The sequence below is a fragment of the Molossus molossus genome, unplaced genomic scaffold, assembly GCF_014108415.1.
Source record: "Molossus molossus isolate mMolMol1 unplaced genomic scaffold, mMolMol1.p scaffold_m16_p_6, whole genome shotgun sequence".
Lineage (NCBI taxonomy): Eukaryota > Metazoa > Chordata > Mammalia > Chiroptera > Molossidae > Molossus > Molossus molossus.
This window is the reverse complement of record NW_023425399.1, coordinates 806,639-820,267: the sequence shown is the minus strand read 5'-3', so window position 1 is coordinate 820,267 and position 13,629 is coordinate 806,639. Positions and strand designations below refer to the sequence as shown.

Below are 13,629 nucleotides of genomic sequence, written 5' to 3'. Positions count from 1 at the left end.
GCTCGCTCATCTTTTTCAATGTCACAAGCTGCTCCTTCAGACCAGCTCTGTAACCCTGAATCAAATCGGATGGAAAACTCTCCCACTGCTTTTCTCGGATTTCCCTGAAACCCGGGGCAGCCAGCATCCTCCTTGCCCATGACCTACCTGTTATTATGAGGTTGTCGACATATGCAATACAGAGCGTTGGGGTCGTACACCTCACACTCGGGCTTATGCTTGACCGAGCTTCCAGGGTCCTCCTCATTGACCCCCTGGGCCGCCCGCCCTTCCGACTTCCTCTCTCTGTCATCACTCGCTGCCTGCTCAGCTGTGGGCTCCTGCTGGCTGGGCAGGGAGTTCTCCACAGCATTGGCCATCTCCATGTCCACAGTTTCTGTCAGTTCCTCCTCCCGACGCCTCTTTCTCAGGCGACTCTGGACACCTTTCTGGGGCCGATCAGCTGGCTCTTGCTCTCGCTTTCTTCGTAGGCGATTCTGAAGTTCTTTCAACGTCAACCCATCGCTGTCACTATCGGAGGTATCATCTTCACCATCACCTCCTTTGCCTTTTGCAGATGAGGCTGGTCGTTCCTTACTGCCCGTGGGGCCGACCTTGGGCCCACTTTTACTGTCAGAGGTGCTCTCGACGCTCCCCTCAGAAGCGGTTTCGACATCTGTGACTGGGCAGGAGGTTGGCTCACTGGGGTCCTCAGGGGAGACAGACACAGTCTTCCTCCCTCTGCGCCGGACTGTCGTGAGAAACTCTTCCACCCTCTCGGTCCGCTTCGGCTGCCTCCCACTGCGTCGCAAGGACAGGCTCTGCTGCTGCTGTTGGGGCTGCTGATCCACAGAGTCTAACTCCGCGTCCCCAGCGCCCTCTCGTTTAGCAATGGTGGTCCTTCGGAACCCCCACGTTTTCCTAAACTCTTTACTGGTGGGTTTGATGACCTTGGGGGCTTCCTCATTGCTTGGGTCACCTTTCTCATCCATACCTAATGGGGAAATGCAACCAAACCATGACCAGTGTTAACGAGGCCACATTCCCTGGCGAGTGAGCAGTGAGCACTGAGCTAGAGGAGCACGGCCTTCATCCCACAGGAGACACCCACAGGGCCACGCAGGAAGGAACAACTTCCTACCCACCAACAGTGAAGGTGGCCATTAAAGCGAGTCATTTTGGCCAGTGTTTCCTAAAGTGATACATGACATAATTCGAGGTGATTCTTGAATAAAATTCTAATTGTTATATAATATTAGAAAGAAGAAAACAGCTAGCAAATCTGTAACTCTGCTGTTTAACTACTTAGGACAAGGTCTTATAAAACAGGTAGTGGGGAAATATCACAGTCCTGGGCGGCAAGGATATGACCATAACTGTTTGCTGCAGTGGATGGGGGGAGGTGGCTGCTGTCTCCCATCCTCCCTCCGTCAGGCCAACTCTGCCTGCAGGGCAATGGACAGAACACTGAGCCAGTCCTGGGCACAGTAGGAAGAACACTGCCGCTCCTGTCCAGGGCTCTGGAGCCCTGAAGTGCCACGTAAGAAGTCTGACCACCTGGCTAAAGAGACCACATGGAGAGGATGTGTGCTGCCTGCACCAGAGCCCAGTGTGGTCTGCCCAGGTTCCTGAGCCCCAACTTGACAGGCATAAAAGGTCGAAAGCAAGGGGGGGGGGGGGTAGTTGCTATGCAGCAGCAGCTAACGGGGACACAGGAAATACTGACTTTGGCAAGAGCGTTAATGTGTATTCTCCCCATTCTTCCTTTCCCCCTTCCCTTCTAATAGATAACTAAAGGGTCAGGTTTATGAAAACCTGACTCATCTAGAACAACAAAACCTGAAGAACTCAGCACGCACCTTGAGAACTCTTTCCCGAGCGGCCCAGGCTTCAATCACACGTGAACACCAGTGATGACTTGGACTTTACACCAGGTCCCATCCTAGAGGAACATCAGAGGCACAGAACGGAGACCTTCAAAACAAAAATACACAAAATTCAGAACCACACACAACCTGCCTCCTTTTTGCTTCCCAGTAAGTGATGTCACCCCACTTACTTCCTGTCCAGCTCTGCACATCCTTCACTGTGGAACTTCGCCTCACACTCCCAACTACTCAGACACTTGCTGGAATAGCTGGGACATTAACACGTGTGCCATGAAGAAGCATATCACTTCTCTGGCCGCAGCTGAACTGAACTGGGCGCGATGGTGCATCCAACACAGAGCGCTCTGGCTGGTGCCCATGAGCAAGTCACACGGACTGCTTGCACCCAGGAGGCAGTGCCGACCTCGCATGTCGTGAGCTTAAAGGTGAGGAACAGCACTGACATCCCGAGACCAGGGCCGTGCTCCTTCCACATGCATGTGTTACTAACCACTGGTTACAACTGTTTGCCCATAAGGGTAGAAATCTGGCGTCTAGGGTACAAGTTCTACTCTTGCAATCAGGTCACAGCACAGCCGATGGCTGCTCTCATGGCATACAACATTCTCAATGTCTACTGAAGACGTGCTGAGAGGGGCCCAAACCAGCCTCTGCCAACAAGACATGCAGGGAGCCGCAGTCCCTCAATCTCAGGTCTGTGATTGGGCCTCATGAAGCTCCCGCAGGGCTGGGAAAGGAGCCCGTTCCCCAGGGCAGTGGAGACCGTTTTCTGCAGAGGGAACATACTATGTCACCACAGAAGAAATGTACTGTGTCAAGGTCTATGCACTAATAAAATAACCAACGGGAAAATAAATAAATGCTCTGAATCAAACTGTTATTTTTTGCAGTTTGAGCTAATGTGTTTCATTGGTGAAGAGTCTTTTGTATTTTTTGTATGCTGGATATGGGCACCAAAAAAACCTGTAAAAGTTATCTTTTTCAATTGAATGCACACAAAGAGAGATTTGGAAAAGGTACAAAAAAATAATTTTAAAAGTAACTTTTTTCTCTAACCGGTGAGCCAGGGCACATCATCCCATACCCACCTAAACATTTTGGCACAAGTTTAGAATGTTTCAAACACATATGAGTGTTACATTGTATCACTGTCTTTACACTTTAAAAACAGAAAATAAAACTTCAAACTTTAAGGTTTTGCTGTTGACATTCAATACTTTTGATCCATTACCTGCCCAACACTGGAATTGGACACTTCCCCGTAGTCTTGAATACAAACAAAGCCCGGCGTTGTAAGCGCTTGGTCCAAGCAAACAGTCGGGCCTCAAACACTGCTGCCGCCGGTCGCAGGTCGCTGCCAACTACGCAGATTATTGTGAGACCACTCGCATGAGCGAGCTCCTAGAAGAAAGTAAGAAAGTGGTTTTTAGATCTACTAAAACCACATTTAAAAAACAAGCAAACGAAGAAAATTTAAAAAACAACAACAGTCCCCTTCCTTCAAGGATTTTGAGAGAAAATACTGTGACCACACGGGGACCAGCAATGGTGGGAAGGAAGCTGGTGATAATAGAACAGGTCCTGCAGGGATGGGACAGGGAGGTTCCAGCGATCGGGCGTCAGCTGCTTCCCAATCATGATTCTATTTCTGAGATGGACCCCGCTCAAAAAAACCCAACAGAGAAACAAAATGCGAAAAGGCTAAACACAATTAAATATATGTAATTATTTTTAAATTCTTAATGCTGCTCCTATGCCATTCTTTTAGTTAAAAAATACGAGATTTTTATTTTATCATTCCTCACCCAAGGATATTTTTCTATTTATCATCAGACAGAGCGGGAGAGAGGAAGGGGGGAGGGGGAGGGAGAGAGAGAGAAACACCAACGTGATAGAGCCACATTAATGGGCTACCTCCCACCTGACCAGGGCTGGGGACAAACCACAAGCGAGGTACGTGCCCTTGACCAGAATCAAACCTGCGACTCACTGGTCTGAGGGCTGACGCTCTAACCACTGAGACAAACCGGCCAGGGCCCGAGAAAGATTTTTAAAGACTATGATTGAGCATCATCGAGGTACAGGACACACACCTATGTGTATTAAAAACATCTCTCCTTGTCCTGTAATTTGGCTCAGCAGTCAGCCTCAGCCCAAGAACCGAAGGGTGAGGCAGGCAACCAATCGATGTGTCTCTTTCTGCCTCCCTCTTCCCTTCCTCTCTCTCTCAAAATCTATGGAAAAAATATCCTCGGGTGAGGATTAACAACAACAAAAATCTCTCCTCCTATACCCTTTCTAGCCTTTATTGCTCAAGGGGCCCTAAGTACTGATCTTTGAACACATTTCACAGCCTAGCCTGGAGCTCAGCAAACCCACCTCACCTTCCTTCCTAGCCTCACTCCAACTGCCTCTGTAACTGTGGTCTCCTTAGTGACCGCAGAACAAAGACAAACATTCTGAGGTCCCTCCTTTTAAAGCAACAGTGACCGTTTCAACCCCATTAGTCAAATCTGTCATCACAACCACCATCACAATCTCTTGCATGTCCCCAAACAATCTCAAAATGAGGCTTCTATGATTCAGAAACGTTACTTCTCAGTGGACAAACAAAACAAAAACTGGAAATAAACCTTACTGGTATATTTCACAATCTCAAGAACAAAATTTAAGGTTGTTCTCAGGAATGAAAAAAATTTTATGTTACTCTAAAGATAAATACCTGTCTGAATTGAAGTCCTGAATAATTCATTGGAAAAGAACAATCTAGTTATTTCTAATGAGCGTAATTAGATAAAGCCCACATTCGGAAACACCACATTTTAGACAATCTGGACTTCATTATATTTGCAAAATTGATTTTGTTTCATCATTTCCTGAACACACAAATTCTAGTATGAAATTTCAGCTCATGATACAAACCCATGCACATAGGACAAGAGAAAAACCATCTGTAATCAAATGCTAGGTTCCTAACAAACTTGGGTTTAAGTGTGTGATCCTCACACTTCAAGGAAACGGACACACACCTGCACTCACAACAATTTTCCCCAGGGAAAAAAGGTGGGCATCCCTGAAACAGGAAAAGTGGGAAAAGAAAAGAAAACCAAAACCAAGAACAGCGTAGGTGCACCTCAAATGTATTGAAAGAATTTCAAACTGTCTTTCTACATTTCTAAGTGCAAACTTTTTCTCAGCTGAAAACCGCTCCATGCCCTGCTAAGCTGAGGTAGGAATAATGCTATGAAATCTCAAGTTTGAAAATCTCACTGCTGTAACAATGGACTGTGCACCTGTGGGGCAACCCCCATGGCTGAAAGGGATCCAGGAACACGACTCACCACCTTCGAAGCTCTGGAAAAGCAACTCACCAACTCTTTGGTCCCAAGGTCTCTTTACACTCTTAAAAACCAAAGATCCCAAAGAGCTTTTCTTTATGTGGAATACATCATGTTTCCAAAACTAAAACAAGAGACTTCCCAGGTAATTGTGGGTGTTCTTGCTACCCCACACTGAGCCTTGATGAGTAGTAGAGTCATAAACATTAGTCGCAACACAGAAACAGAAACCGTGTTGTCATGTGCATCACCAACTCACCTAAGCCCAAGTGCAGCACACTCTATCAGATGACATGAAGGACACACATGTGCTAATGTGGGCACCTGTCTCCTCAAATGCCTTTAATTACTGGGAAGCCATCAAGTTCACAGTAGCAGATAAAAGCTGGAATTTTATCCTTAGCAACAAATACTGCCAGTTCTTTCCTTGAGACTCACATACTTCTTCAAGAAAATGCCTGCCAAACACCAGTCTGAAAACTGCAGCCTGTCAGATGGTCCAGGGGTGCAGCAGAGGCGCTGGAGTGTGCTTGCCACTTCATCACAGGGAGTGTTAGAAAGATGTACACTAAGGGCGGAAGTTTAATAAAATAGTCTTCACCACACTTCAAAGACATTAAGGAAACTGGGACATTTTAAGGGACCAGTGCACAGAGGTGGAGAGCACGCCACAGGGTATGATGTCACCAACCCAATCTGCTTCTGCACCACCACGGGTGCAAGTGTCAATTCGGCGGAGAAGGCCGATGAGGCCAACTGTGACCTCCCAGTCCCTAGAAGGGTTTGGGGACCTCCGGGATCCAGGGACACGCCGAGGACAGACCCCTGTAACAAGGCATTTCTATCAGTGTAAGAACACACCACATTCGCGCACGCACAGGCACAGACCCAGCCCTGGGTGCTTCTGTGCCAGAAGAGACGAGCCTTCCACAGAACTGCTCCGCAGCAACCTCACTCCACCCTTCATTCTCCACCTCTCCAGAATGCTAAGCTGCCAGAAGTAAATTTCTTTTTTTTAAATCATCACCTGAGGATATTTTTCCATTTATCTTCAGATGAGGGGGGGACATACACATCAACTGGCTGCTCCTGCATGACCCCAACCAGGGCGGGGATGAACCGCAACCGAGGTACATGCCTTTGGCTGGAATCAAACCCTCAACTCTGGTCTTCAGGCCGATGCTCTAACTGCTGAGCCAAACCGGCCAGGGCTGGAAATTTCTTAAAAACAAAACCAGAAGTACCTTTCCAAAATGTTACGTGTTACTTGTAAAACAAACTATAAATGTCAGTGGTGCAACTATGACCATGGTGGAGCTGAAGGGCCCACAGCCACACAGCATGCTTGCGGCCGGTTTGGAGAGGTGCAGTTCTACAGTTAAGAGATGCCTGTCCCTAAGTCCCTTTACAATATGCTATCCGGCCACAACATGGGTCCTATTCGCACAACACGACAACCATTTCTTCTCAAAGAGGGTGGATCTGTCCCACCCATGGCAGAACCATGTTTGTCCAAAACCTCATATCCCATGGGGACAATATTCAAAACTAACCATTTAAATTTTGAAACGACTCTGACCTGCTAGTCAGAAATTACATTCAAAAGCTACAACATAACCTTGTTGTTTTGAACTCTGCTGAATTTTTAACTCTGATAGGCCAGACTTAATTTCACAGTTACTATATTTACATTAAGTGACCCTATGCTGTGAGTGAGGAGGAATGGGGAAGACACCAGCTAAAGTTCCTTAAACAAAAAGAAAGGACAAAGATCTCCCAATTAAAGACTCTCACAATTCAGTTTCTAGTATTGGGGGAGTCACTATAAATGAGAATATGCCCAGAAATGCCAACCATGAAGCATGTTTGGAGAGACAGCCCTTCTCCAAGCACTGGGGTGGGCCCTGAGTCCCAGGCAGCTCTGCCCTCATCAGCCCCACAGGTCTGCAGATGAAAACACTCCCTCGTGCACAGAACACTAGTGTACCAGTTTGGGCCACAAAGTAACTAAGAAATCCTATTTTCATCTATCTACCTACCCAGCACCAGACTCAACTGTATAAATTACATCTGACTCTTCAGAGAGCTCACTCCAAGTTCTGCAACTTACCAAATAACACTATCATTATTAAAACTATTTTGATGAAGCCCAGGTGTCTACAACCCAGTCACTTTCTCAGAGGTGTACAGACAGATCCAGAAACAAGCCTGCTGTCGCAGGTACTTTTGCTTCGTAGATATGCGGACACAAAAGCCACCTTGTCACTCAGAACCCTCCGCAGGATGGGCCAGCCAGCTCTGGGAACAGTGGGCGCTCTAGCTTCTCTCTGCTCGGTTCTGTGCAAAGCACAGGCTTGTGACCTTGGCGGGCAACTATGCACGTGACAAGAACCAGGACACCACGTGGGTTAACAAGAGCTGAGGGAAAGAACTGAGATCTCCTTGCTCTCTAACAACGCAGACAGACGGTCTCCTAACTGCTACCTCGAACAGCTCCTGCTTTGGTCTGCATGTTTGTGCCCTTTCCCCAAATTCACATGGAAACCCCGTGTCCAAGGCAATGGGACAAGGAGACGGGGTCTTCAGGAGGTGCTTAGGTCGCAAGGGTTGGAGCCCCATGAATGGGATCAGCGCCTGGTAAATGGAGCCCCGAGAGCTCACTGCCCTGTGAAGGACACAGCGAGATCGCCATCTGCCACAGGAAGAGGTCTCACCAGGACCCGTCCACCCCGACACTCTCATCTAGGGCCTCCAGAGCCACGAGAAACAAACCTGTGTGGCGTGCAGGCCCCAGTCTGCAGTGTCGTCACAGCAGCCCAAGCAGCCTAAGCTAGCTGCCTCTTCCCTCTCAGCAAACAAGAAAACGGTTTCTGTAAATGTCCGAGGACAGCACTGGGACAGGTTCCTGGACCGAGCCCCCTCCTTCCCAGACACACACACAGTGCACACTTTTAGGTGTGGGCTCACAGAGGAGACCCAGGCACAGAAATCACTTCCCAGGATAGGACATAAAGTGCCAGCTGTCCCTGCCCAGCACTTTAGGGACTGCTTTCCCTGAGTCTCCAGGCCCTGCAAGCTGTTAAGAATCCAGGACCCCCACAACTGGCCACCCTACTGCTCTGATGTCCATATCGTCTGTATGGGCCCCAAGTACATCTGCACTGGACTCCCTTCTGGCACCTCCGGGGGCCACATCTAGAGAGACTCGCATTATTCCGCAGCCCCTCACACAGCACTCACACTGCAGCAGGTGCTGTTGGTTAGAGGCTGTGTACAACAAATGGAATGTATCACCTAACACACAAAACCAGTGTCTACCATTCAGGCACCTCACCTGTGAGGCAGAGCGCCCTAAAGCTAAAAGCAGTCTTGGCTCCCCCCGCCCCTCACTTCAGGTGGTGGGGGTGGGGGTGGGGGATTGTTGCCCAGAAACACTTTCACTGGTGATTACAAACCAGCCTTTTACCAAAAAGCAAGGTATGTGGTTGAGCCAATTTACAGAAATGCAAAGACACTGCCTTGTCTTCCTAAAAGTGATTCATTCTGGTGTCAACTATTTCTTAAAATTTGCACTTCTCAATAGTAAGCACTTCTAACCATCATCTAGAGTAGAGGTTCTCAGTGTGGCCCACAGGCCCTTTCAAGGTCCCCAAGGTCAAACTATTTACACAACACTAAGACATCGATGCTTTTTTCATGGGTCACTCCAGAAGTATATATGGTAGTATCCTAGAAGCAGATGTGAGAGTTCAGCTGTTGCCAGTTAAGCAGACATAAAAGAGAGTTGCAAAAAGGTAAAACAATGCCACCTTTCTCATTAAGTTGGTTCTGTTTTGGAAAATAGTTTCTGTAAAATGTTGTTCATATTAATACATAAGGGTTTGTATTTTGCAATAAAGAAACAAAAATGTCTCTATTGTAAATGCCAAACACACGAAATATCAACAGATATGACTTAAATTAACAAAGCTCTCTGGGGGTCCCAGTAATTTTAGGTGTCAGGTCCTGACTTCAGATCCTTTGGGAATGGTTGACAACACAGACCTGACACTGGGGGAACCTTAAAGGTTGCTGCCTGACAGACGACAAGCACTTGTAACCCTCCAGCCAGGAAGACCGCAGTGCTTCAGCGCTGGACTTCTCTAGATGCTCCTGACTTTCCTGCCCCAGCTCCGTGACTGCAGAAAAGGGGCTGACTTCTGCTAGGAGACTGCAGCGCCCACACTGCTGCCCCGACGTCAGAGAACATGGTTGAAGGAACGAAAGCCTACACTCAGGCCTGCGTCTCCTGAGCAGAGCTACATCCCCTACCGGTCTTAGGGTCTCATGCACAGGCCTACAGGCAGACATAATGCTTAGGGACCTTGGAAACAAGTTAAGAATTAACTGTGTATTTCAGCTGGAATCTTCCTTTCTTTCCCCAGATTAGTAGAGGTCAATGTCTGGTTTTGGTTTTGGGGTAGTGGGACAGATATAAGCTTAAATAAAACGGTCAAGAAATAGATAGCAGGATTTCAGGATTTTCTGTGCCACCTTTCATGGACCCACGCAGAGCTGAACCTGTGTAAGGCGATTTCACACTCATCCCAGTGTGCATGAGTGGTGATGCCTGCCTGGCATTCTCTTAAAACTAGAGGGAAAACTTCAAATTATAATCAACAAACCCAAGGAATCCAAGGCTAGCATCTACCTAGCCCTGTCTCTCCACGGGGCACGGGGACATCTCAGGGGGATCACTCAGCATCCGCAGTCCTGACCAAGGTGGGCAGCAGTGCCCTCCCTCACTGACAAGTGGGCCAAGTCCTCCAATAAGCAGGTTGGGGTCTGGGGGCTCAATGGCTTTTACATCAGAATGTCCCTGGCTTCAATTCCGGCCGCAAGCCTAACAGCAAGTCACTTCTTTGTGGGCTGCACTTCTCTGTCTGGGAAATGTGGACAATTGTGACCTCAGTTTCCTACAGGGAATTTGAAGCCTCACCGTGCGGAGACCAGGCAGCGCTCACAACGGGGGAGCTGCCACGAGTGGTGGGCGAGGGCGTTGGGAGCCGCAGGGGAACGGCTCTCTTAGGAGAGCCTGTCTGACAAGTACTTATCAAAAGCCCCTCAGTGCTGGGCACAGGCGACATCCCTCACCCACTGGCCAAGTAGGCTGCTTCATTCTGACCTGTCAGGTAATGGGAAGCTTTTGGGTGTCCACCAACAGGAGACTGGTTTGAAATGTCAAGAAACACTCACAGAATGGGATTCTTTAAGGCTCAATGAGAAGATGACCAGCCTCCAGCCTCTGCCCTAGAAAGGACCCCTCATGCGGAGTGAGGAGAGCAGGTTACGAGTTAGCCCTCAGGGGCCACACTCCCTAAATATACCTGGCCACATGCACACATCCGCATTCGCCAACACATGGAGCAGCTGTGGCGTGAGCTTCGGCATGGTGCCACTTCTGGTTTTTGCTTTCTTCTTAATTTTTTATGTAGTGTTAAATTTCTTTATGTGTATTTATCTTTACAACCCAAACCACAGTAAAGCTATCTTTACACTGGAAAAGAGCCCCCATTTACTGTCCTACAAAGGTATGTTAAGTACCACCTAAGTGTCTGTATCAACATACACAAAACAAAACCTCAGCATCTAAGTTTGATGCCCAAAGAGAGAAGTAACTGCCTCACAATTTACACACAAGGTCATCACTACCTGCTGATGAAGTACGACTTCGTCTAACAACTTACCTTCCCGATTACACTGAAAAATAAAGAGGCCTAAGCAAGAGACTACTCTCCAGGTCAATGTGGGCAGTGGGACCAAGTGAGCTTGATTCACGTGGTTTCTAGCCTCCTCCTTTCTGACAGGTGCATTTCCACTAGCTGTTATTCAGACCTTTGTAATGGAATCAGCATAAGTCACTTAATGCTGGCCGTAAAAAGAATAATATTAGTTTTCCACTGCGAGGGATCCCACCATTTAAATAAGAAGAACGAAGCGTGTGTCTGCTAGGAAAAGCTCTTTCTCAGGGGACTTGCTGAGTCGGCCAGGCCTGTGAGAAACCAGGCCTCTCCGGGAAGCAGCGCCGCACTGCAGGGACCCAAAGACAGCAGAAAGCTGGCCTGTGAGCACAATCTTTGCTCTGCAAGAGCCAGATGAAGTCACCTGGTATTGTGGGACAGATGTATAAAAGTTAAGGACCTGAAATATCCTGCCAACTCCGACTAGAAAGAACTCGTCCCTGGAATGCTGGGATGGGACTCCTGGTAAATTAGGCACCCTGTGGTAGCAGGAAGCGGACTTACAGAAACCCGTCCACCACAGAACTTGGGAACCACGCTGCCACTCAAAACCCCTCTCCCCACCTGAGGGCAAGCCCACCTCCCGGCCTGTGACCTGTGTCTGCAACAAGCCACCGTGATGCTCGCAGGCATGCACACTGATGCCGCCCTTCGCCCGGAAAGAAACTGGTAACCATGGGTACTAGCAAATAAGGAAGAGAGGGGAGCAGCCGATGACACACCTTTCATTTGTGCCTTTTTCCCCTCCTTATGAGAACAGAAATCGCTTTGCTTGAAATAACCTGAATTCAAATAGTAACAAGGAAAGGCTCTCGGGCATCAGAAGTAACAAGAACACCTATCGCCCCCAAACTCCCGGTGAACGCAGGTTAGCAGGAACCGGTGCGGAGGACACGCACTAGGCAGACACTTCGCAGGGGGCGGGGCGGGGCTTCCCGGGGCCGTTTCGGGGCGCGGGCCGGCTCCAGACTCCGGGCGCCCGGAGCCCACGAGGAGGCGGGGTCACTGCGTCCGCCCTGGCGCCTGGCTCACGGGCCGCAGTGAACATGCGACGAGTAAAGGTCAGAAACCCCGCTTCTGAAAGCGCGCAGCTGAGGGCCCTCCTCGCGAGCCCGTTCCGCCGGGGCCTACGTGGCTCCGGGAACCACGGAACCCACGTTTGCCGGACCCAGCCCCGCGGTCCGGGCGGCAGAGGGACCGAACCAGCCGCACTGCTGCCCAGCGCAGGGCAAGCCGTGCGGACCCCGAGGACGCCCCGACACCCTCCCTCGCTCCCACGAACGCCGCGAGCACACGAGGCTCAGGCCCCAGGCCGGCCGCCGACTCCGGGCGGAGCGCAGAGCAGACGGACCTGCGTCCGTGGCGACAGCCCGACGGCACCCGCGACGCGAGCGTGGCCAGACACCCGCGGGCAGGCCGCACCGCAGCCGGGGCCAGGCCTGCCCGGCGTCGGGTCGCCCTCGGCCTCGCAGGGGCCACGCCCGCCAGGCCGCCCCCGCACGCGCCCGGAACAGGCCCGCGCGCGGACCTCCCCGCCCGGAAGACGCCTCGGGCACCAGCCGCCGAAACCGCCGCGACCCGGCCCCACCAGCTCCGCAGCCGCGGGACAGCCGCGGCGCGTGTCAGCAGGCGACCCGGGGCAGCGCCGCGCTCCCCCCTCAGCGTGCTCCCGCCCCTCCCCCGCGCCGCCATCTTCTCTCCGGCGGGAGCGCCGCCCGGCGCGGACGCCGCCGCTCTGGGCGGGCCGGGCCCGGGCGCCGCCGCCGCCGCCGCCGCCCCTGCCCTCCTGGCTGCCCCCGAGCGCAGCACCAGGGTGGCCAGCCCCTCCGCCCGGCGCCAGAACGCCACTCACCTCCGCTCCCAGGCCTCTAGGGTCTCGCAGCCATTTCCTCCGAGCGCTGTGGAAATAGGCGGGCGGGCGGTGTCGGCCACCAAGATGCGAGGGCTAGAGGGCCCGCTCGCCGCTCCCAGCGCAGGCCGGACGCTGGCCAACGAGACGCCGTAGGGCTAGAGAGGATGCCTGAGCCCTGATCGGCGCCCCCGTGCGGCGAATAGGAGGAGGGCCGGCCCAGGCTCCACCCCGTGCGCATGCGCTCTGCGCGCCGCGCCCAAGGGCCAAAGCTGGGGGCGGAAGTAGCCAGCGGCGATCCCAGACTGCGAGCCTCCGATGGACCCGCCACCCTTGTGGAGCGCACCGTGGCCCGGTTCCGGTCGGCAGGCTCCTGTGGGTAAAGCAACAAGGCGCAGGGCCAGCCTGCATTTTCAGTTTCTCCTGGACTGCAGTCCGCAGCCCACGGGGCCAAGGAGCACAGTGAGCTGCCCGCCCGCGCGCACGCGCGCACCCTGGGCACTCTTGCCCACACGGTTTGGGGCAAAGGTGGAAGTTACTGTGCAGAAGGGGAAAGGGCTCTGGCAGACGCGCAATCCTCCTCGCGGATTTTCTTCACGTAGTGCTGACTAGTGATGCCCCAGCATCTGCCTGTCTCCAAATACTCAGCCAACCTCAGAGGGAAACTCCTGCTGCCTTGGGGCACTCTGGACACTGGACATTTGCCCGGAGAACATTAGCTCCTTGCCCTCTGTCCCGATCACTTGCCCCAACAGCCCGCTTCCGCGTTCCTTGGAATCAGGAACCCTTGGCAA

The 13,629-nt window shown here is 51.4% G+C and overlaps 1 protein-coding gene across 3 annotated transcripts in view; it reads right to left on the bottom strand.

Annotated features, from left to right (window-relative positions):
* The window catches only part of DIDO1 (death inducer-obliterator 1), a 51,989-nt gene that overhangs the window by 30,464 nt on the left and 7,896 nt on the right, over positions 1-13,629 (bottom strand). The window contains exons 1-4 of one of the 3 annotated variants that reach the window (XM_036244064.1): positions 12,839-12,923; positions 3,100-3,269; positions 1,839-1,953; positions 148-973 (exon numbers count right to left, since the gene is read on the bottom strand). In XM_036244064.1, coding sequence (XP_036099957.1) covers positions 148-971 — 824 coding nt within the window. In that variant the 5' untranslated portion in view covers positions 972-973; positions 1,839-1,953; positions 3,100-3,269; positions 12,839-12,923. Of the gene's footprint in view, positions 1-147; positions 974-1,838; positions 1,954-3,099; positions 3,270-12,838; positions 12,924-13,629 lie in introns of those variants that run through there. The other 2 variants (XM_036244066.1, XM_036244065.1) reach the window with 2 other exon arrangements.